This window comes from Dipodomys merriami, unplaced genomic scaffold (assembly GCF_024711535.1).
Source record: "Dipodomys merriami isolate MVZ:Mamm:240054 unplaced genomic scaffold, mDipMer1.0.p SCAF_7, whole genome shotgun sequence".
In the NCBI taxonomy this organism is placed as follows: Eukaryota; Metazoa; Chordata; class Mammalia; order Rodentia; family Heteromyidae; genus Dipodomys; species Dipodomys merriami.
In genome coordinates this window covers 67,244,703-67,268,825 of record NW_027206290.1, presented here as the reverse complement: position 1 = coordinate 67,268,825, position 24,123 = coordinate 67,244,703, and the positions used below count along the sequence as shown (strand labels likewise).

The 24,123-nt window shown below is 39.6% G+C and overlaps 1 protein-coding gene across 2 annotated transcripts in view; it reads left to right on the top strand.

Annotated features, from left to right (window-relative positions):
* Positions 1 to 24,123, top strand: part of Ptpra (protein tyrosine phosphatase receptor type A) — a 121,122-nt gene that overhangs the window by 43,806 nt on the left and 53,193 nt on the right. Inside the window, exons 3-5 of one of the 2 annotated variants that reach the window (XM_070006895.1) lie at positions 12,960 to 13,038; positions 14,252 to 14,593; positions 21,254 to 21,280. In XM_070006895.1, coding sequence (XP_069862996.1) covers positions 12,960 to 13,038; positions 14,252 to 14,593; positions 21,254 to 21,280 — 448 coding nt within the window. The remainder of the gene's footprint in view (positions 1 to 12,959; positions 13,039 to 14,251; positions 14,594 to 21,253; positions 21,281 to 24,123) is intronic. The other variant, XM_070006896.1, reaches the window with a different exon arrangement.

The window sequence follows — 24,123 nt, the reverse complement described above, 5'->3', positions numbered from 1 at the left end:
AGAAAGTCATTGAGATTCTTTTTTTCTTTTTCTTTCCCCTCCTCCTCGTTGTTGTTGTTAGACCTGGACTTGAACTTGGTACCTGACACTTTGCTCATGATTAGTACCCTACCAACTAAGCCACACCTTTAACCTCTCCATCTTATTTCTCTTTTGAAAAGACAATTGAATCAAAGTGAAGAAAAGTCACATTCATCTCCTGAGTGAAAATAATTTGACATATCTGAAATGTTTAGGTCACCATGAAAAAAATGGGTAAGAAAATGCCTGAGATGTGAGCTCCTCAAAGTCAGTAACTGCTTTCTCCCTTGTTACCTCAGCTTGGCACAAGATAATGTACAAATGAGCAATTTTAGTGTGTCTTTGCTTTAAAGCAATTTGAACTGTCATTATCTTATAAGTAGAGTTTACCATTCATTTGTTTTAGGCATTCCAGAAAGATTGACAAAACTTGTTTTCTCTCATGGTATCACTAACCCAAAACTCTGGTCTGATTAGTTTTACAATTTAAATTTCCTAAACAGTCCAGCAGTCAGAGAAGACGTTGTTATACTGAGGTGAAAGGCCTATTCAGAGCTTTATGGCTATTTTCTGTCTTTGGCCACAGACCCTAGGATTTGATCTGGTATTTGAGAGGGAAAAATTAGTTATGCTTTTTGTATCTTAATTTTCTAATTATGATGTAAAGTTTTCTTTTTCTAGAAAGAGACTATAAACTGGAATGAAAATGAATTCTCATCAGTAAAAGCAAAGCTTTAAGTAGGTCATCTGATTTTGCTTTTGTGTTCCACATTTACCCTGGTTATAAAAGGGCCTTTCATGAGTTTTCTAGGCTTTCATCACTGCCAGACTTCCACAGGCATTGTGAGAGAATTAAGCTACCACCCTCCCCCATACTGGTCTCATGTACTCTTTCCATGGAGCACAAACTGGACTATGTTTAGCTCAGCAGGAACTCTGCAAACACTGAATCCATGAACATCCCTCCTTCTAGATAAGAGTTTTAGCACTGATTAGTGTCATAGTCAGAGAAGTTAGTGTCTAACAGTATCTAATGGATATGTGACATGCAGCCTAATTTGTGTCAAATGCTTAAGCCAAAGTATAAGAAGTATTTATATTAATTTATATATAAAGTTTACCTGTAGATAATTTCTTCTCAGTTGGGTAGGACATAATGAATGTTTCAAATAAGCTAAATAAATATTCGTAACTTCTTAAGAGAGGGTAGTATTCCAGGTGCATACTTAAAATCCCATCACGATGGAAGTTCCAAGCTATCCTGGGCTACATAGAGAGCCTGTCTTTAAAAAAAAGAGGCGGGGGAGTGCAGGAAAACAGGGATGGAGAAAGGAGAAGGAAAAATAGAAAGAAGTAGCAGGTAGTCAGCACTTAATTTACTTTTTCATCTTTTAACTATAAGAGGGAAGGAAGAAAAGGAGCAAGGAAATTTTTTTTTTGGTTGGTTTTTGTTTTTGTTTTTTTGTTTTTGCCAGTTGTGGGCCTGAACTCTGAGCCTGGGTGGTGTGCCTCAGCTCAAGGCTAGCACTCTCACTTGAGCCAAAGGGCCACCTCCGGCTTTTTTTCTTTTTGCTTATGTGGTGCTGAGGAATCAAACCCAGGGCCTCATGCATGCAAGGCAAGCCCTCTACCACTGAGCCACCTTCCCAGCCCCTCCCAGCAAAATTTTTATTCTGTACGTTTGTTCTCCAAACTATTAATGCTTATTTTTCTAGGAAAAAATCCTAGTAAAGTAGGTCTCATCTCATCTGGGTTGCCCAAAGTCAGCAACTTCTATCATTTTCTAGAGCATCATTATTTAGTCTTACCACTTCTAAAACTGTCTCCCTGCACTCTCTCTGTGCTGCATGGTTCACAGAGAAATCTTGAAAATATTCAACTTTCATTTTTCTATTTCTACTTTCATCCTTATATACATTCTCTTCCTTTCTCTCTGATCTCTGTTAATATTTACACATCATTAATTCTTCACTAAGTGACTTTTTACTAGGATATAAAAGTCCTACATTTAGTAGACTAGACAGTGTAGCTGTATAACACTTGCCTAGTACACAGAGATTACATTCCTAGCAACACATACACATACACATTCTCTCTCTCTGTCTCTCTCTCTCTCTGTCTCTCTCTCTTTTCTCTGGTTACTCCATAATTTCTAATAATGTGCCCATATACACTGTTGTGGGTTTCCTGTCAACAATCATTTTCTGAAAGTAACAGTAAGCTATCTAATTTTTACTACTTTTTTTATTTTTTCAGGAAAAAAGCTATAAGTTTATTTTAATCAAACCCTAAAACCTGTACTTCCACCAATCCCCTTGGTCATCATCATCTCTCCTCAGTAGTTAACTAGATTGGTGTGTTCTCTGCAAGTCTTTTTTTCTGGGGGGTATGGGGGGTGGGGGTGTGTCTGGTCGTGGGGCCTGAACTCTGGGCCTGGGCACTGTCTCTCATCTCTTCAGCTCAAGGCTAGTGCTCTACCACTTGAGCCACAGCGCCACTTCCGGCTTTTTTTTCTTTTTGCTTATGTGGTGCTGAGGAATCCAACCCAGGGCCTCATGCATGCAAGGCAAGCGCTCTACCATTGAGCCACCTTCCCAGCCCTCTTTTTTTTTTTTTTTTTAAGTTTATTTTTATTGTAAAGGTGATATATGGAGGGGTTACAGTTACATAGGTCAGGTAATGAGTACAATTTTTTTTTAACAGTGTCACCTCTTCCTTCATTTTTTCCCTGTTTTTTCCCCTCCCAAACCCCTAATTTTTACTAATACAATTTCTTAGTATGAAAGCAAGGATCTCATAGAATATTGAAAAAAGTTAATAATAGGTCACTTTGCCTTATTCCTAATTTTGCGAGTGTTTTTAATGTTTTGTTGTTGTTGAAGAAAATTAAATGTTGTTGTTTAAAATAGTACTTTTTGGGAGATCTGTGATACCAGACATAGTGGTACCAGTCTACGTGGTGTGATCTGTAATATCAAAAGTCAGGAAGCTGAGGCAGAGAGATTTAAGCTACATAGCCAAAACTCTGTCTTAGAAAACAAAACAGTAAGTTATTTCAGGTTAAAGATGTTTTGTTTTGTTTTTTATTCCTAAGATTTTTTTAAATTATGAATTTGGGCTATGCGAGGTGACTCACACCTCAATCCTGAGGCCAGCTTGGCCAAAATGTTAGTGAGACTCTGTCTTACACGTGGGATGTGGTGCGCACACCTATGAACCTATTGTAGGTTGAAGAATCACAGTCCAAGGCCAGCACAGGCAAATACATAAGACCTACCCAAATAATAACTTAAAAAAAAAAAGGATCTAGGATGTGGCTCAAGTGATAGAGTACCTACCTAGCAAGTTGAGACCTTGAGTTCAAATCCCAGTACTAACCAAAAGCAATCACAAATTCATTTATTTATTTGTGTCTTTTCTTTTTACCTGAAGTCCTGGTGATCCAACTCAAAGCTTCATGCATATTAGGCCGGGCTGTACTGCTGACTCCAGTCATGTTTTGTTAATCCACTCAAGAAAATAGGATAATATGTGTTGCTCAAATGGTAAATCACTTGTACATGCTAAGCAGGCATTCTTCTAGTCCTGTTTGTGTTTTTTATTATCTTTTTATCATTATTTCTATATTTTAATAACTTTATAAATGGCACAATAAATTATACACATTTAGAACATAAATTCTATTATTATGAAATTAAAACCACAATCAACAAAGTGTGAACATATTCATCACTCCTTGAAGTTTTCTTGTACCCTATTAACGCATTCCTCTGTCTCCAGAAAACACTGGTTGGTCTGTCTTCTATCACTATGACTACTTTTCTGTCTCAGGACTTTTGTAGTGTTGTGTGAACCATGTGTTTGTGCTGCTTTAGCAGGACTAGCTAATTCCTAGAGGCAGTCAGGTACTGACCTGCTTGAGGGTGCCTTTCAAATGCAACTAAACTAAACTCCATGCCTCAGACCCCAGACCCTAGCCATTTCCATTATCACACACACTGGGCCATTATCCACCTGATGGATTAACCAAAGGACTAGATAGCAGACAACCTAGGACATTCCCTGTTTTCCCAGAACCCATTGGAATTGTTCAAATTAGCCAGCACTGAGCCAACTTACTACTTTGTCTCATCCATTCCTTCCCACCAAAACCACAATGAAGGCTTTTACCTTGTTGCCTTTGCTCTTGAATCACTCTGCTGCTTCCTCTTGTGGTCTCTGTATGGCATATGTACCTTCCTCCTGGAAATGTAATTATCTTTTCAGTGACAATCATCTTCTGAATTCAGTATACCTGAGAAGGCTGGAGCGTAGGACGAGGAATGCCTATATTAAAAGAAGTGGGAAGCCAGGTGCCAGTGGTGGCTCTTGCCTTTAATCCTGTCTCCTCAGGAGGCTAAGATCTGAGGAATATGGTTTGAAGCCAGCCTGGACAGGAAAGTCTGTGAAATTCTTATCTCCAATTACCACCAAAAAGCCAGAAGTGGAGCTGTGAGCACAAAGGATCAGGGATAGGGCATAAGCTTTGAATAAAGCCCCCAGAAAACACAAACACACACACACACACACACACACACACACACACACACACACACACACACACACACACACACACACACACACACACACACACACACACACACACACACACACACACACACACACACACACACACACACACACGAGAGAGAGAGAGAGAGCATGGCTATAAAGTGAGACTGGCTCAAGTAAGTACAAAATTAAATAAAACAGAGTACTTTCTTGCTTTGTGTGTGTGTATGTGCCAGTATTAAATGCATTTACACTGTTGTACAGCGATCCATGTCCACAACTTTTTCATCTTCTCTAACTGAAGACTCTGTATAACCATTAGAAACTACCCGTCCCTTCTTCCCCGACATCCCTACCTCTCCTCCCCCTGGATCTAACCTGGTGTCTGCATTTGTACCACTGAGCTATATACCCAGTCCAAAGCTAGCTTGGGCAGAAAAGTCCAAGAGATTCTTATCTCCAATTAACTGCTGGACTAGACCCATGGCACAGTGTAGAATCTTAGCTATGATGAATGAAAAGGGAAAAAAAAAAAAAAAAAAAACAAGAGCACCCAAAGTTTAAGTCCTAGTACTGGCACAAGAAAAAAAAAAAGTGGGGCTGGGAAGGTGGCTCAGTGGTAGAGTGCTTGCTTTGCATGCATGAGGCCCAGGGTTTGATTCCTCAGTACCACAAAAGCAGAAAAAGCCAGAAGTGGTGCTGTGGTTCAAGTGGTAGAGTGCTAGCTGAAGAGCTGAGGGACAACACCCAGGCCCAGAGTTCAGGCCCCATGACTGACAGAGAGAGAGAGAGAGAGAGAGAGAGAGAGAGAGAGAGAGAGAGAGAGAGAGAGAGAGAGAGAGAGAGAGAGAGAGAGAGAGAGAGAGAGAGAGAGAGAGAACACCAAAAACAGGTATATAGTATGTTTTGGTACATTTGAATCTGGTTCTGGTTCTATAGCTTATTACATTTTTCTGTCTGCCCTCCTAATATTACGTTGTTTTGATTATGGTAGTTACACATACAGTAGAACTTTTTTCTTTTTTTCCCCTTTTTATTGTCAAAGTGATGTACAGAAGGGTTACAGTTACATAAGTAAGGTAATAAGTACATTTCTTGTCAAACTTGTTACCCTGTTCCTCATTTTTTTCCTACTTTGTCCCCCCAACCCCCCCCCAAGTTGTACAGATCATTTCCAACATATTGTCTTGTGAATATTGCTGTTGCATTGGTTCTCCCATTGTCCTTTGTCTCACCATTCTGTTGTTCCCCTTCCTCCCCAAAATCAGATAAATGTATATACAATACCAGGGTATCAAAATTAAATACAGTGACAACAGGGGATATACCAAAGGGGGTAGACCATACAAAAGAAACAAGAAATCACATAATACATTAAAAACAACAACAACAAAGGAAACCTCTTGTGTCCATGTCTTGGGGTTCATTTCACTTAGCATCATCTTATATAGTCATATGTATGTGGCTATGGAGCTGTTCTGCTCATGTGATAAGATTATCCTAGACATATACTAATGATTGCAAGTAAGGGAAACTATGGGACCTATATTTCTTTGGGTCTGGCTTACTTAATATGATTTTTTTCCAGGTCTTTCCATTTCCTTACAAATGGGGCGGTGTCATTCTTTCTGATGGAAGCATAGAATTCCATTGTGTTTATACATGTTTACATATATACATATACATACACATGTGTGTATACATATTATATATATACACACACCACATTTTCTTGATCCATTCATCTACTGAGGGGCATCTAGTTTGGTTCCATATCTTAGCTATGGTAAATAATGGTGTGATAAACATGGTTGTACTGATAGCACAACTTGTTTGTTTGGCCTTGTTTGTGATCATTTGGGTAAATGCCCAGAAGTGGTATTGCTGGGTCATAGGAGGCTCTATGTTTAGTCTTTTGAGGAACCTCCATACTGCTTTCCAGAGTGGTTGAACAAGAACTTCTTGGTACATAGATTGCTCTCATTGTATTGTCCTCATATGTTTTATTTTCATTTTATACATTTTATAAACTATACTTTACCTGGTTTTATTTTATTTTATAAATTATACTTGGGGCTGGGAAGGTGGCTCAGTGGCAGAGCTCTTGACTTGCATGCCTGAGGTCCTGGGTTCGATTCCTCAGCACCACATAAGCAAAAAGAAAAAAGCCAGAAGTGGCGCTATGGCTCAAGTGGTAGAGCGCTAGCCTTGAGCTGAAGAGCTGAGGGACAGCGCCCAGGCCCTTAGTTCAGGCCCCACGACCGGACCCAAAAATAAATAAATAAATAAATAATACTTGGTTTCATATCTAGTGCTATGCATCAAACAGAACAAATACTTTTCCATATTATTCTTATTTTAACTAACCTATAATATGCTTATACCAAATCCCCCCCCCCCTCCTCTCCTCTCTCTCTCTTTTGGTGGATCCTGGAGCTTGAACTCAGTGTCTGGGGTATTGTCCCTGAGCTTCTTTTGCTCAAGGTTAGCACTATGTCACTTGAGTCACAGTGCCACTTCTGGCTTTTTTTGAGTAGTTTATTGGAGATAAGAGTCTCACACACTTTTCTGCCCAGGCTGGCTTTGAACCGTAATCCTGAGATCTCAATCTCCTGAGTAGCTAAGATTACAAATATGAGCCATGGGACTCAGCCTCAAATTCTCTTTTGTTTCTTTTTTTTTTCTTTTCTTTTCTTTTTTTTTTGTCGGTCATGGGGCTCGAACTCTGGGCCTGGGCACTGTCCCTCAGCTCTTTAGCTCAAGGCTAGTACCCAATCACTTGAGCCACAGTGCCACTTCCAGCTTTTTCTGCTTATGTGGTACTGAGGAATCAAACCCAGGGCCTTATGCATGCAAGGCAAAGCACTCTACCACTGAGCCACCTTCCCAGCCCTCAAATTCTTTTTTATGTACTTGTTCATTGAACTAATGTAACTAACTTTCCTGCCTTTGAGCTCTTTTCTACCCTAGACCCTAACTGAATTTTTGCCTTAGGTGTAACTTAAAGGCATTAGAACTTAAGAATCTATTTTCTAGCCCTAGTGGTCTCAGTTTGTTCCTTGTGGAATTTCATCTATGGGAGTAAGCAACTTTCCCAGGCCTCTAGTTCCCTATAGTCTTTTTCTTCCCCTTGTTTTGGACCTCTCTGTTATTACATTGTCTTTCTCCAAGGAAGACCTAAAGAGAGAGTTAGTTTCTAGTGTTTGAGAACCTCCCAGAAGCTCTCCAGTATTTCAGTCCATTTTCTCTCACTGGCAGCTCTTTATTATGCTGCTCCTCCTCCACCCTCCCTTGGTGGCATGTATCAGTTTCCTATAATCAACACCCACCTAGTCCTGCCTCTTGTGCTTGTCAGATGTCTCCTCCCTGGCTTGCTCGTTGCCACTTTTGTCTTTCATACAGCTGCTCTCTAGCAGTCTTTGGCTTTCCGCCTGACTTCCATGGCAGCTGCTCAATCATTGGCCTATCTGCCATCCTGCCCCTTCTCCCACCACCCCTTGTAGGTACAACATGTACTGTACTACTGCACATTCTCCACCCTCAGAGCTAAACTCATCCCCCTACCAAACTGAGTGTCCTCCTTAATGCAGCATTGCAATCCACTGAAGTCAGACCTTGTGGCAGTTCTTCTAGCCTCTCATTTAGTCATTTTTCTACCCCTATAAATTCAAGAGACTTAAGGGCTACATGAAGTCAGAGAACCGGTATAATAGATATAACCAAGTGAACTTCGAGAACAGGAAGTGTGGTCAGATAGTGGAAAGTTAAGATTCTATATGAGAGGTTTTCTGGGTAATGACAGAATCTGGAGCACACCTATTATCATGGGCACCGAGATGAATAGAGCTATGAGGTCTTTGGAGTTAAGGAAGACAAGGAACTTGAGAGGCTGGTCCCGATCTGTTGTGGTTGTTATCTGAGAGAAGGCTAAAGTCATTCAAGAGAACGTCAGGATTGGAGGATAAGAAGAATCTGGTGAATCACTGGGCAAAAGTTTTCAAGAATAGAGAAATAGTTTACATCTATTAAGAGTGAGAAGGATTCAACCCTACTTTCTGACCAGGCACTCTGGGATAGTTGGAATAGACCAACCATGGAAAGTAAGAATTGATGTGGTTGCAGATGAGTTGTGTATCAGGAGGGAATCAGGAAGTCTCCAGAGATTCCCTGTTTCTTCTCTATAGCTGTCTCTGTCTCTGTCTCTGTCTCTTGTCTCTGTCTCTGTCTTTCTCTGTCTCTGTCTCTCTTGTGCGCATGTGCACATATGTGCACTCAATCTCTGTCTCTCTCTTTTCTCTCTGAAAAAACAAGATGTTTTCACTGTGCTTTTCCTGATTTGAGTCTGTGAGTATAACTTGGAGACAACGTAAGAACATAGGTCTTCTTAAATGTCTGTTATTCTCTCGCTTATGTATACAGATCTTCTTACTTCCATCATTGCATTATTTTTCTTTGCATTATTTTTCTTGAAGTATGCTTTTTTCTGAAGCTTTCTTTCTTTTATTTTGGGGGATCAGTTTTTCACATTTGTGCTCTGCATTCTTTTCAACGTTTCTTGATGTTTCTATTGTTATTATAAAGGTGATACACAGAAAGGTTACAGTTACCGAATTTTTAAATTAAAAAATTATACTTTTAATTCAAAGCCAGTGCTTGTAATCCTAACTATTTGGAAGGCAGAAATGGGGCATAAAAGTTCATGTAACTCCTTCTCAAGCCTGAGGCTTGTCACACAGCTATCATCCCAGTAACAGAGGGGAGAAAAATTGGATCATGTAGTCCAGATCCCTCCATGCTTAAAGTAAGACTCTTTTTTTGGGGGGGGGGGGGTCTGGTCATGGGGCCTGAACTCTGTGCCTGGGCACTGTCCCTCAGCTCTTCAGCTCAAGGCTTGCGCTCTACCACTTGAGCCACAGCGCCACTTCCGGCTTTTTTCTTTTTGCTTATGTGGTGCTGAGGAATTGAACCCAGGGCCTCAAGCATGCAAGGCAAGCGCTCTACCACTGAGCCACCTTCCCAGCCCCTAAAGTAAGACTCTTATCTTGAAAACAACCCTCTGGCAGTAGATTGCTTGCCTAGCAAGTACAAGTCCTTAAGCTCAAACCCCAGTACTATCCCCCCCACCAAAAAAAATCATGCTTCTTATTTGAAAATAAAGACTGGTATAATTATAGGAAAGGTACAATACCAAAATAGTTATAGACATTTTCACTTCCAGTCTTTCTTATACATGGATCACACTTAGCTAGTTTTGTTGAAATGGAGTCTTTTTACCTAGGTTGACTTTGAAGCATGATCCCCTTGATCTCTGTCTCCCAAGTAACTAGCATTACAGGCATGAGCCATTATGCCAAGTTCCTTCCAGATTTGTTGTAATTTTTTTCCCCCTGCCTAAGACTGGGATCCAAACTCTCACTGGCAGGCTATCTACCACTTGAGCCATGCTTCTAACCCCTCCTTCCAAATTTTAACATGAATAAAGTTACTAAAAATATCTATGTGTTATACAAGTTTTTTTGTTGTTTTTTGTTTGTTTGTTTGTTTGTTATTGGTCGGTCATGGGGCTTGAACTCTGGGCCTGAATGCTGTCCCTCTGCTCTTCAGCTCAAGGCTAGTGCTCTACCACTTGAGCCACTGTGTCACTTCCAGTTTTCTGAGTGGTTTATTGGAGATAAGAGTCTCACGGACTTTCTTGCCTGGGCTGGCTTTGAATCACCATCCTCAGATCTCAACCACCTGAGTAGCTACAATTACAGGCATGAGCCACTGGTGCCCAGCTTATGTGTCCAAGTTTTTGTGTGAGTATGCATCTTCAATCATTTGGGCAAACACCAAGAAATGTAGTTGCTGGCTCATAGGGTGAAAGTATATTTAGTTTTAGCTGAGCTGCAGTGGCTCATGCCTATAAATCATAGCTACTCAGGAAGCTTAGATCTGAGGATCAATGTTTAGAGCCAACTAGGACAAACAAATCCAAGAGACTTTTCCAGTTAATCAGCAAAAAGCTGGAATTGGAGGTATGGCTTAAGTGCTAAAGCAACAGATGTAAGTGCAAAGGTTAAGTGAGAATGGATCTTAAGCCTCAGTACCAACATACCTGCACATGTGTGCATGTACTTGCACACACACACATACACACACATATATACAAATAATGAAATGAATTGCCAGATTGTTTTTCAAAATGACTTTACCACATTGCAGTCCTACCAGCAATGAATGAGAATTTCTGTTGCTTCATGTTCACAGAAACATTTGTATATCTATGTTTTAGATTTTGGCTATTCTACTAGGTATGCATTTACTTATAGTCCATTGTTGATTTAATTCTTAGTTCCCTAAAGACCTGTGATGTCTTTTCACATGTTTGTCACATTTATCTCTTCTTTGGTATATATACACTAATCAGCCTGCCAGTCCGTTTCTTAATTCTTTGTGGAAAGAATTATATGTATTCCTAATGGTAAAGTGGATTCAGTCAGAAATCAGTGTTAGTTCTCTATCCAAATCTTTCAAAATTAAATAACTGATTTAATGATCATAGCCTAAGAAAATTAAAAAAGTGATAAAAAAAAAAAAAAGTTAGGTTGCCCCTGGAGAAAGCCACCTGCTGAGTCTACTCCCCAGCTAGATGTTGCCAGTAAGCCATGGCAAACTTCTAGGGTTATATACAAACCATTTACATCTTCCTTTCATACCCCTACCCCACCCCCAAAGATTATCATGTGCCCCTTAGGAAGTCATGTCCTCTTTACTTGAAGGGTAACTACCATACTGAATTAGTCCTGGACAGTGAGCCCCATGGAAGATAAGGCTTATAATGAATTATTCCACAATTGTTTCCCTAGGGTTGACCTCATTGTAGATATAGGAATATGAATGGATGAAGGAATCCCTGTTACTAGTGAGAATGTGCCACTGTCTTCTTACAGAGTTTGAGGAGGAGTAAAGGTTGAGAACAGCTATATAACATGATACACTTCAAAGAGTATACAGTAATTAGTACACTCAGCCTACTTTCTCCATACTTTTCATTCTGTAGAGGGTAAAGCCGCACATAGCAATTAACTTCAGATTAAGGGTCACTCCCTAGCTCTCACCCACAGAGCTAAAGTCTGGCCTGGGCATTTTTTAGCAGATTTTTGGTGATTCTAAAGTGCAACCAGGCATGATAATTATTGTTTAAAAAATATGTTCTTGTTGGACATGGTGGTACATGCCTATAATCCCAGCAGCATTCCATGGCTGAGACAGGAGGATCTCAAGTTCAAGGCCAGTCTGTACTCTACATAGTGAAATCTTGTCTCAAAAAATATATATTCTAAAAAAAAGAAAAAGAAATATATATATATATATATATATATATATATATTCTTTTTTTTTTTTTTTTTTGTCCGTCATGGGGCCTGAACTCTGGGCCTGGGCACATCCCTCAGCTCGTCAGCTGTAGACTAGTGCTCTACCACTTGATTCTCAGCCCCACTTCAGCTTTTTCTATGTGGTGCTGAGGAATCGAATCGAGGGCCTCATACATGCAAGGTGAGCACTGTACCACTGAGTCACCTTCCCAGCCCCCAAAAGATATATTCTTAATTAAGCCTACTTTCATTTGTATAAAAGCCCAAAAGCTAAGGTGGCTCATGCCTATAATCCATCTACTTGGGAGGTTAGGGGCAGTTGACTACTACTTGCAGCCTGCCAAAGCTAGCAAGACCCAGTCTCAAAAGCACATGTATATTTAAGGGCTGGAGACATGACTCCAGTGGTGAAACACTTTTCTAGCAAGTATTTAGTCCCAAGTATTGCAGAAAGGAAAAAAATAAAAGTAACAGTCCGGCTTCTAGGGAAATATAATGTATCAGTTTCACAAGGGATTATTAAGCCTGTGCTCATTGTGTGTGTGTGTGTGTGTGTGTGTGTGTGTGTGTGTGTCTGTGTCTGTGTCTTGTGTGTGTGTGTCTGTGTCTGTGTGTGTGTGTCTGTGTGTGTGTGTCTGTGTGTGTGTGTCTGTGTGTATGCACGTACGCACGCGCACATATGCAGGCCAGCCAGTTCCTGAGGCTTGAACTCAGGGCCTGGGCACTGTCCCTGAGCATTTTTGCTCAAGACTAGCACTCTACCACTGGAGCTACAGCTTAACTTCTAGCTTTTTGGTGATTAACTGGAGAGAAGAGTCTTACAAACTTTCCTGCCTGGATGGCTTTGAACCATGATCCCTAGGTCTTAGCCTCCAGCTAGGACTACAGGCATGAACCGCTGGCACTCAGCATGTACATATCTTTTAATAACTACAGAAATGCTGCCCAGAATACTTTTTGTATTTCAAGTTATTTGGATATAGTTATAATAACATCAAACCTCACCTTATACAATTCCCTGTTTTCCAGGTCAGCATGGATTCCTGGTTCATTCTTGTTCTGCTTGGCAGTAGTCTGATGTGTGCCAGTGCCAACAATGCTACCACAGGTAAATTGTCATTTGAGTAGAGACTATATTTGAAAATAATATTTTGCTTTCACATAAAATTACAAATTTCGAGACTTGGGTAGTAGAAAATTAATAAGAATTAAATTTTGATTTAAAAATGATGTTATGTTGGGGGTGCTATATTTTAGGGGAAGAGGTCAGGCAATGAGATAGAGGGAATGAGATTGATTGGAATACAGTGCTACAAAAATATAAGAAGATATAGCAATGAATTATCTCTGTATAACTGATGAGTGTGTGTGTGTGTGTGAGTGTGTGTGTGTAAAAGTATGTAATGGTAAATGAAATGTGGGGTTTTTGTTGTTGTTCTTTCAAGATTGTGTGTGTGTACCAATCCTGGGCCTTCTTGAACTCAGATGCCTGGGCGCTGTCCCTGAGCCTTTTTCTCAAGGCTCCCACTCTACCACTGGACCCACAACTTCACTTCTGGCTTTTTGGTGATTAATTGGAGATAAAAGTCTTGTGAACTTGCCTGACCATGTTGGCTTTGAGCTGTGATCCTCAGTTCTTGCCTCCTGAGTAGCTAGGATTACAGCATGAGCTACCAATGCTCGGCAAAATAAATGTATTTGAAAAATCTCTGAATTATGTTGAGTGCTCAGCTTTGCTATACATATTGTCTATATGAGATTATATATTCATTTTAGTATACCAAAGAAATTCTGTTCTGCTAAGTAAAAGAAGTTTTTGATACTTAACACTGTTCATTCTGATCTATAAAGAATTAAATTTCTTCTGCCACACACAATATTTTGTTTTCTTTTTTTTGTGTGTGGGGGGGGTCTGGTCATGGGGCCTGAACTCTGAGCCTGGGCGCTGTCCTTTAACTCTTCAGCTCAAGGCTAGCGCTCTACTACTTGAGCCACAGCACCACTTCCGGCTTTTTTCTTTTTTCTTATGTGGTGCTAGGGAATCGACCCAGGGCCTCATGCATGCAAGGCAAGCGCACTACCACTGAGCCACCTTCCCAGTCTCCCCCTCCCCCCCCCCCCACACACAATACTTTGGAGGAAATGGAAAGGGACCAACAATAGATGAAGAGGGTTTGTGGGGGAGGGGGGGGAGAAAGAGAAAGATATCTCTTTGCTTGGTCTCTAAATATTTTAAAAGTTTAATGAGACTTGACTGCTTTGTGTCATTTAAGCTTCACATTTCTTTGTGTAATGTTTTGTTATCCTTGGATGTTTTGTAGTTTCACCCTCCTTGGGAATTACGAAATCAGTTACAGCATCAGCAGCAGAATCGGCTAAAGAAGAGAACAAAACTTCAAATCCAACCCCTTCAGTAATTTCTACTTCTGCAGCAACAACATTCAGCCGAAATCTAACTCTACAACCCACCTATGTAACCACTGTCAATTCTTCACACTCTGACAATGGGACCACACAAATAGCAAGCACCAATTCTGTAGGCATTACCATGTCACCAAATGGAACATGGCTTCCAGACAGCCAGTTCACAGATGCCACAACAGAACCCTGGGATGGGAATTCCAGCACTGCTGCAACCACTCCAGAAACCTTCCCTCCTGCAGGTACCAGAGAAGCTTTCTGTTTGTCCCAACTTTTCTTTTTTTCCGTTCTTTCTTCCAAAATTAGCTTATTCCAGTTCTACCAGTGATAAGATTTCATTGATATAGCTCCACACATTTATACTCTATTCCAATCAATCTCACCTCCTCTATCACTCTGTTCCATCTGATTTCTTCTTCAAGTTTATTCACCATTTTGTTTATTGTGTGTGTAAAACTTCTTAGGGAAAATAACATTGCCCAAGCAAAGTAATGAAACTTAGAGGTAAGGAATTCTTAAGAATAGCTAGTCAACATAGAGTTTTCTGAATCACATCTGCTAGGTGAGATCCTGGTTAGTAGACCATGTTTAAAGGTAAAGAAGGTTGAAAACATGAGAGAGAAACTAATTAATGATGCAAGAAACTAAACATGAAAAAGTAAGAAGAATGAATAATAATAGCTTTGAAAAGAAAAGGATCCAGGGCTGGGAAGGTGGCTCAGTGGTAGAGCGCTTGCCTTGCATGCCTGAGGCCCTGGGTTCCATTTCCTCAGCACCACATAAGCAAAAAGCAAAAAGCCGGAAATGGTGCTATGGCTCAAGTGATAGAGTGCAAGCCTTGAGCTGAAGAGCTGAGGGACAGCCCTCAGGCCCAGAGTTTAAGCCCCATGACCGGACCCCCAAAAAAAAAGAAAAAAAGAAAAGGATCCATAGAGACCATGGCAAGGGGTATGGAAACCAGAGGTGGTTAGAAAGGGGGGCTCAGGGAAACTTTCATTGTGGGGTCTCAGGATCTCAGCCCAGTCCTCTGTCTCCTAGAATCAGAGTCACTGGATTAAAGTCCTGGGTCTGGGACCAGGTCTATAAAAGAGTGTCCCTTATGTGCCCAAGGATGTAATTGTTCCCTGATTGCCATGTGACTCCTATTTCATTTCTAGCAAAATTATTATTCCCTCTTCGATAATCCCCCAGCTCAATTTTTTTCAGGGGGAGGAGGTGGTCATGGGTCTTGAACTCAGGGCCTGGGTTCTGTCTCTGAGCTTTTTCACTTTTTCACTCTACCACGTTGAACCACAGTGTCACTTCCAGTTTTCTGGTGGTTAAAAGATAAGAGTCTCATGTACTTTCCTGCCTGGTCTGGCTTTTCAGTGATCCTCAGATCTTAGCCTTTTTAGCCTTTTGAGTAACTAGGATTATAGCCATGAGCCACCAGCACCCTTCTTTCAAATTTTTTCCTGATTTGTGGATTCCCCTAATTGGAATCATGTCTGGCTCAGGGGTACATTCAGAAAGTACTTGATAAAGTTAATCTCATTTGGTTATTACAGGTGATATCTTTCAGATAGATCTCATAGTCCAGATCTGATACTTGCCTGCTTTGATCTCATTTTTTTCTATGGAGCAATATAAAACTAGATGCTGGTGGCTCACACCTATAATCCTATCTACTTAGGAGACTGAGAGATCTGAGGATCATAGCTTGAAGCCAGCCCTGGCAGAAAAGTTCATGAGACTCTTAACTCCAATTAGCCACCAAAATTCTGGAAGTGGAGCTGTGGCTAAAGTGTTAGACTGCTAGTCTTGAGCAAAGAAGCTCAGGGACAATACTCAGGCCCCAGAACTGGTATCTATGCAGATAGATATAGCATAGCTATAGATGAAAATGAGTTACAGTGAAGAGCATAGTCTACAGAACTATATTACCTATTTGAATCCCAACTCTTCTGTAAACTTAGTTGTGTGACCGACCTACTTAATTTTAATTTTTTTCATCTGTAAAATTGGCATGAATGATAGTAATGGTTTTTGCTTTAGAGAGATTAATCAGATTAATTAATTAATATGGATAAATTACCTACTATGATAAACACATTTTAAATACTGGTTATTATTGTCAGTACAATTATTGCTTTCTTTTTTTTGGTTTGGTTTTGTCGATCGTGAGTTCAAGAACTCTGGGCACTGTCCCTCAGCTCTTCAGCTCAAGGTGAGCGCTCTACCACTTGAGCACAGCGCCACTTCTGGTTGTTTATTGAAGATAAGAGTCTCACGGACTTTCCTGCCTGGGCTGGCTTTGAACCATGATCCTCAGATCTCAGCCTCCTTAGTAGCTAGGATTACAGGCATGAGCCATCGACACCCAGCTTACAATTATTGCTTTCATATCAACTTTGTTGATAAACAAAGTATATGATCAGGCATGGTGACAGGTACTGTGAACCTCAGGAGTCCTAAGTGAGGAGGATCACTAGTTGTTGACCAGCCTGGACTATGTAGTAAGTTCCTGTCTCACAAAACCAAGAGCTAAAGCTGAAGGTATAGCTCAGGGGTAGAATGCCAGCCTACCAAGCACAGTTCAAACTCCAGTACCGCCAAAAAAAAAAAAGAAAAAGAAAAAGATTCTCCTTTTGCCAAGCACCTGTAATCTTAGCTCACTTCTTTAATCTTGGCTCACACCTGTAATAAGAAGGAGATCTAGTGGATCAACATTGATAGCCAGTCCAAGTAGAAAGGCACAAGACCTCCAGAAAAATAAGCAGGGCTGGAAGCATAGCTCAAGGGGTTGAGTGCCAGCCAAGGATGTAGGAAGTCCTAAGTTCAAACTCTGGTTCCAGAAGAAAGTAAAATGACAAAACCAAACAAAAAAACTCACAAGGACTAAGTATAGAGCCCGGTGGTAGACAGCTTTATTTTAAAATAAGATTAGATTGATAAGCCATCCAACTACTTTCATTAAGCAGGGAACTGCAGACGGTGTCTGCAATTTGCTTTGTACTTTAACATTAGTTATAGTTTTATCATAGTGCAATAACTAGTTTATAGGGATAAGAGTTTTCTAAAATAATCCAAGTAAGGTTTTTTTAATGCATGAAGAAATTTTACAATGATGAAACAATTTATGGAATATTTTGTAATGTCCAGATTATAATCTACTTATGAAATCAGTTTAAATGGGCCACCACTTGTGTTTTGTTTTGTTGATGAGCATATATTAATTGTACAAAGGAAGAGGTTGTTTGTGGTATTTCCATACATGTAAACAATGTATCACAGACAATTTTACCTGCTCTATCTCTTAGCCATTGTTTTGGTTTTGGTGCCAGTACTGGAGCTTAAACTCAGGTCCTCACCTTTTAGGTTGGCTTTTTCATTCAAGGCTAGCACTGTACCATTTGAGCTACGCTGCCACTTCCAATTGTTTTGTTTTAATGGATAGTCCTATTTCATTTTTATTCTTTATATGTTACATATATCATTTTGTGCAACTTTAGTATGTTACACACAGATGCCCAAAGAATAACAGTTACTAAATAACAAAGTAAAATATATTTCTCAATGTAGGTTAGGGAGGAAAGGCAGAACTACCTGACAAACTAAAGGAATAACTGAAAGAAGTCTAACTGTAATCCAGGCTCAACTAACTTCATAGCCCATGTTTGTTTGCTTTTTCTGTACTCTTTTATTTAACAATTCTGTGAGGTTACCTGGATAGTTAATCTTCTTTTAATACATGTTCAATGTAAGGTTATAAAGGGTAAATGATTTTTTTAGGATATCATGGCATGCAAGTAGCAAATTAGGCATATTTATCATTTTTATGGTTTTTCCATAAAATGAATTAATTTTCCATATAATGAGTAAGATCCAAAGTATGCCCATAGCTAAGATTCCAGTTAGTATACATTTAACACATTTCATGTCAAAGGAGACAGACTACTTATTACTGGTGCCTTTATTCAAGATGAGTAAAACACGAAGAAACTATTGCAGTCTATTTCACAGACTTAACTCTGACATCCTACATCATCACCATTATACCAATCTTCCTATAATATTTTACATCATAGATGTAAATTGATAATATATAGTGTGTAGTACTAAGGATTGATGATGATGATGATGATGATGGTGATGATGATGAGTGGTGCTGGAGATTAAACCCATTGCCTCACAAGTGCTAGACAAGTACTCTTAAAACACTGAACTTAGCCAGGCACCAGTGGCTCATGCCTGTAATCCTAGCTAATCAAGAGTCTGAGATCTGAGATCACATTCAAAGCCAGCCCGGGCAGCAAAGTCCATAAGACTCCTATCTCCAGTTAACCACCAGAAAACTGGAAGTGGTGCTGGCTCAAAGTCGCTAAGTTCTAGCCTTGAGCAAAAAGCTCAGAGACAGCACCCAGCCCTGAGTTCAAGCACCACAACCAACAAAAAAAGTAAAGACTACTGAACTTGCACCCCTAGCCCAGATGTTTTCATATTATTATAACTATGAAATATTGTTTTCTGCCAAACTATAATTATGATTTGACTATTTGGGGGGGGCAACTTTTTCCAGATTTAATAATTATCTTTTTCCTTGTTTTGTTTTTTATTTAGTTATTGCTAGCCATTTTTCCATTTTCTCCAGAGCCTGTCAGTACAGTTTGCTACAAAGTCAGACCTATTAGGTAATCAGTTTTTTTTTTTCAACTATAGAAATTTCTCTTAAGCTTTCCATTCTTATTCCAGCCTAGGCTTGTTGGATTCTAGGGCTCCTACCCTGGTATCATCCTGGGATTTCCCTTCTCCATCATTGTAGGAATTCTCATTGCTTCTGCCTGGCTTCCACTTTGTTCTTTCTTGTCTTCTTCCATCATTTGACAGAGCATGTCCTTGAGAAAAGGGTCCACAGCAGATAAATTGCATAAGACTTGACATGTCTGGAAGAAGTTTTAGCACTCTTGTGTAGAATTTGAGGAAATAATTTTCCCCCAGAATTTTGAAAGTTTTTCCCTAACTGACACTTAATTTCCAAGTTTGGAGAATTCTACTGCTTTCCCAATCCCTAATTCTTTTTGTGTTTTTAAGATCTTCTCTCTCATTGGTGTCCTGAAATTTTGCAAAGATGTATCTTTTCTTTTTCTTTGACAGCTCTGGAATTTGAACTAAAGGGGTTGCATTTAGAATGTAGCCACTCTACTCTCCTGTTGAGCTATCTACTGCTGAGCCATGCCCTCAGCCTTTTTTTGTACTGACCATTATTGAGATAGGGTTTCACTTCTCTCCTGGATCACAGTAGACTATTTTAGGCATCCCACTGTAGCTGGTATAATGGGCATATGCAACCACGCTTAAAATATGGAGTCTCCATATTTTAAGAGAAAAAAAAAACTTGGCTGGGCACCAGTGGCTCACATCTATAATCCCATCTACCTTCTATAATCCTATCTAATTGGAGACTGAGATCTGAAGATCTTAGTTAAAGCCAGCCCAGGAAATTCAGTAAGACTTTTATCTGCAACTAACCATCAAAGAGCCAGAAGTAAAGCTGTCAAGTGGTAGAGTGCTAGTTCTGACCTAAAAGGCTCAGGGATAGCACTCAGACCCTGAGTTCAAGCCCCAAGACCAGGATAAAATTTTAAAACAAACAAAAAAACAACGAGCAAATAAAATATGCCATACTAGATAGGAAGACTGAACATTTTGTAGATACCATCTCTTCCCCATTTCCTATATATTTAACATAATTAATATTTTTCCAGATAGACAAATTGATCTTTTTTGGGGGGAGGGGGAGTCCGGTCATGGGGCCTGAACTCTGGGCCTGGATGCTGTCCCTCAGCTCTTCAGCTCAAGGCTAGCGCTCTACCACTTGAGCCACAGCATCACTTCCGGCTTTTTTCTTTTTGCTTATGTGGTGCTGAGGAATCCAACCCAGGGCCTCATGCATGCAAGGCAAGCGCTCTACCACTGAGCCACCTTCCCAGCCCCGACAAATTGATCTTGACTTTCATACGGAGTCAGGAACTGATGGCTCATGCCTGTAATCCTAGTTACTCAGGAAGCTGAGATCTGAGGATCACTGTTCAAAGCCAAGCAAGGCAAGAAAGTCCATGAGACTCTTACCTCCAAATAACTACCAGAAAGCTGGAAGTGAGCTGTGGCTCAAAGTAGTAGACAGTTAAACTTGTGCAGAAGAGCTCAAGGCTAGCACCCAGGCCCTGAGTTCAAGCCCCACAACTGACAGAAAAGAAATGTAGTCTTTTAACTAGACAACTTGGTTGTCAGATAAAAAAATAAGAGTTCTATACCAAAGGCAAGAAGAGAGGGTTTGTCATGGAACACAAGGTTCTCACATGCAAGGCAAGCACTGTACACTGAGCCCCAGTCCCAACTGTTGTTTTTAGGATTTTTTTGTTTGTTTTTCAATTTAGATTTTTTCAGTGTTTAATTTAATTCCTTGTTTTAGTATATTATGATGAAAGAATATTATGCTGTTTCACCATTGGGAATTTTCCACAGGTCTTTCAAAAGGTATTCTTTATCAAAACAGAACTGGGTATATAGCAATTTGATTTTGTTGCATATTATCATTTATACCTTTTATAGCTTTAATTTTCTCCTCGTACAGTCTAATGATCCAAAAGACAAAATCCTCTAAAACCATACATTTGTATCCTTAAACTTTCTGTGAATATTGCTGCTGCATTGTTTGTGTACTCCAGAAGACCAGACCACTGACTTAAGTTTAGTGAACTTGAGATATTTTGTTTCCAGTTATTGGGAGAGTTCCCAACTCAGCTCCAACACTGAATATAGAGAAAAGTATCTACATTCCTTATTTTGTTTTACCTTCAATTGAATCGTAATGTTTTTCTCTAACCTGAGTGAATGTTCTCTATTTTTCACTTACTACACAGGTAATTCTGACTTGAAGGACAGAAGAGGTGAGCTGCTCACCTTTGTGTGTCATCCTTTTCCCACAATGTACACAGTTCATCCATGTTTCCTTTGCTCTCAGTCTGTACAAATCTTGTGCATCTGTGTTTGTGGTGTGTTTACTTTCCGTTAAAGTGTTTCCATGTTAATCACAATTAAGAAGTAAGAAATGGATGTTTAATATATTTTTAGATATAGATTACATACATAGATGCTGACAGCTTTGATACATTTTAACAATTAATAATATTATAATTACTATTTTACTTGTTTTTGTTCCCTTGTTAATATTATCCTTTGATGCTATTAGGTCATAACTTACCAGGCAGTGGCATAGAAATAATGCAACATTCTAAGAAATATTCTTTAATTTGAGTTTGGAAATAATATTCTCTGAAGAAGTTGTTTCATCATGGTTTTAATGTCAAATCAGACTTTTTGAGATTTTTTTATTCTGATTTTATTAGCCATGTTCAAATTATTCTGCATAAATTGTGGGTCTGTGAAATCCACCAATTAGAAAGTCATCTGAGTTAGAAAAGTAAATGTTTTGATTTGTGTACTGGACTTGAGGCTTGAACTCAGGGTCTGGGTGCTATCCCTCAGCTTTTGAGCTCAAGTCTAGCGCTCTACCACTGAGCCACAGCTCTGCTTTCAGCTTTTTGGTGGTTAGAGATAAAAGTCTCGTGGACTTTCCTGTTCATGCTGGCTATGAACGATGAGCCTCAGATTTCAGCCTCCTGAGTAACTAGGATTACAGACATGAGGCACCAGTACTCAGCAAATATTCTGATTTTTTTTATGTTATTTATCTGCCACAGTGAAGGATAGTGAGATACTGTACTCTGTATTTTTCCCTTGCTTTAACATCCTTTGCTTTCCTAAACTCAGGAAGCAAACATAGGTGAATGGAGTTAAGTGCCTTTGCTGTTCAGCTTCACCTTCTAGAGTCTCCCTAGGAGATATAGAATTTAATAGATTTGTATTGCAGACATATGTATGGTTGTTTTCTAAAACTACTCTTTTAACAAGTCTTAGAGGCAAAAGTCAAAGTGAGAGTTTCAAGTTTAAAGATGAGCTACATGAGTGTATGTTTTCAAAATAACCAGCCTTTCTTACTCCACATATGCTTATTTTACTTAGCTAATGTTTAAGTAATTCTAATGGAAAAGAAACAAAGGCTGGGAATGTAGATCATTGGCACAATGCTTGACCACCATAGGCATAGGAAGGCCCTAGTTACCTTCACCATCACTGAGAAAAGGAGGGAGGAAAGTAGGAAGGAAGAAAATTACCTTAATTATCTTCATTATTGCTAAATGTGACATATGGGAAGTTTACTATAAGTGAATCCCCTTCTTAAGCCACAAATTAAACCAAACAGAAATTACAAAGGCATTACAGACTTTCAGTCTCTAAAGCCCCATATGTAATGATTTTTTTTAACCAGAACAAATCTTTAAAAGTACCGCTGTAAATTTTTCTTTTTGTATTCTTTTGGTGCTAGATTAAACCCATGACCTCTCTCATGCTAAGTCTGTGTTCTCCCACTGAGTTACACCCCAGCTTCATAACATCCTAATTTTAGAGCCAAATGCTTTTTGAAAAATGAGACAACTGTTTGAAAATATTTGCATTACAATAGGTTTGATAAGCAAATTATGTGAATTAAGGTTATAAGTTTTTATGCAGTAGGCTCTGGGGTGTTTTTAAATGGCAATGGCTGGTATTTAAATTGTCAGAGCAGAAAAGAATAAAGAAAGTGAAGGAGGCACAGGCAATTTTTCTTTCTCTGTCTCCAAGACACTAGTTATTTTCTCATGTATGTTACTTTTTAACTGTATATTCCAAGTTACTTGGGTAGAAGTAGTTTAAAAAATATATATGGGGGGCTGAGAAGGTGGCTCAGTGGTAGAGCGCTTGCCTTGCATGCATAAGGCCCTGGGTTCGATTCTGGGTTCGATTCCTCAGCACCACATAAGCAGAAAAAAAACAGCCAGAAGTGGTGCTATGGCTCAAGTGGTAGAGTGCTAGTCTTGAGCTGAAGAGCTAATAGACAGCGCCCAGGCCCAGAGTTCAGACCCCACGACCGGACCCCCCTGCCAAAAAAAAAAAAAAAAAAAATATATATATATATATATATATATATATATATATATATATATATATATATATATATATATGGTCCATGAGACTCTTTAACCTGCAAAAAGCCAGAAGCAGAGCTATGGTTCAGGTGGTAGAGTGCTAGCCTTCAGTAAAACAACTAAAGGATAGTACCCAGGCCTTGAGTTTAATCTTCAGGACTGGCACAAAAGAAAAAAAGTAGGAGGGGCTGGGATATAGGACAATGGTAGAGCACTCACCTAACATACATGAGGTTTTAAGATACATCCCCAGCACCACCACCAAAATATAGATATAGATATATTTATATAACATAAAATTAACCATTTTAATAACTTTTTTTTTTCTGGTCTTGGAGCCTGAACTCTGGGCCAGGGAGCTGTCCCTCAGCTCTTCAGCTCAAGGCTAGTGCTCTACCACTAGAGCCTCAGTCCCACTTCTGGCTTTTTCTGCTTATGTGGTGCCGAGGAATCGAACCCAGGGCCTCATGCAAGGCAAGCACTCTACCACTGAGCCACCTTCTCAGACCCCATTTTAATAACTTTTACCAGTGACATTACATTTACATCATGTGTAATAATCCAGAACTTTTATTATCCAATTGAAACCAGCTTCCTTTTTTTTTGGTCAGTCATGGGGCTTGAACTCTAGGCTTGGGCGCTGTTCCTGTGCTCTTCAGCTTAAGGCAAGTGCTCTACCGCTTGAGCCACAGCACCAGTTCTGG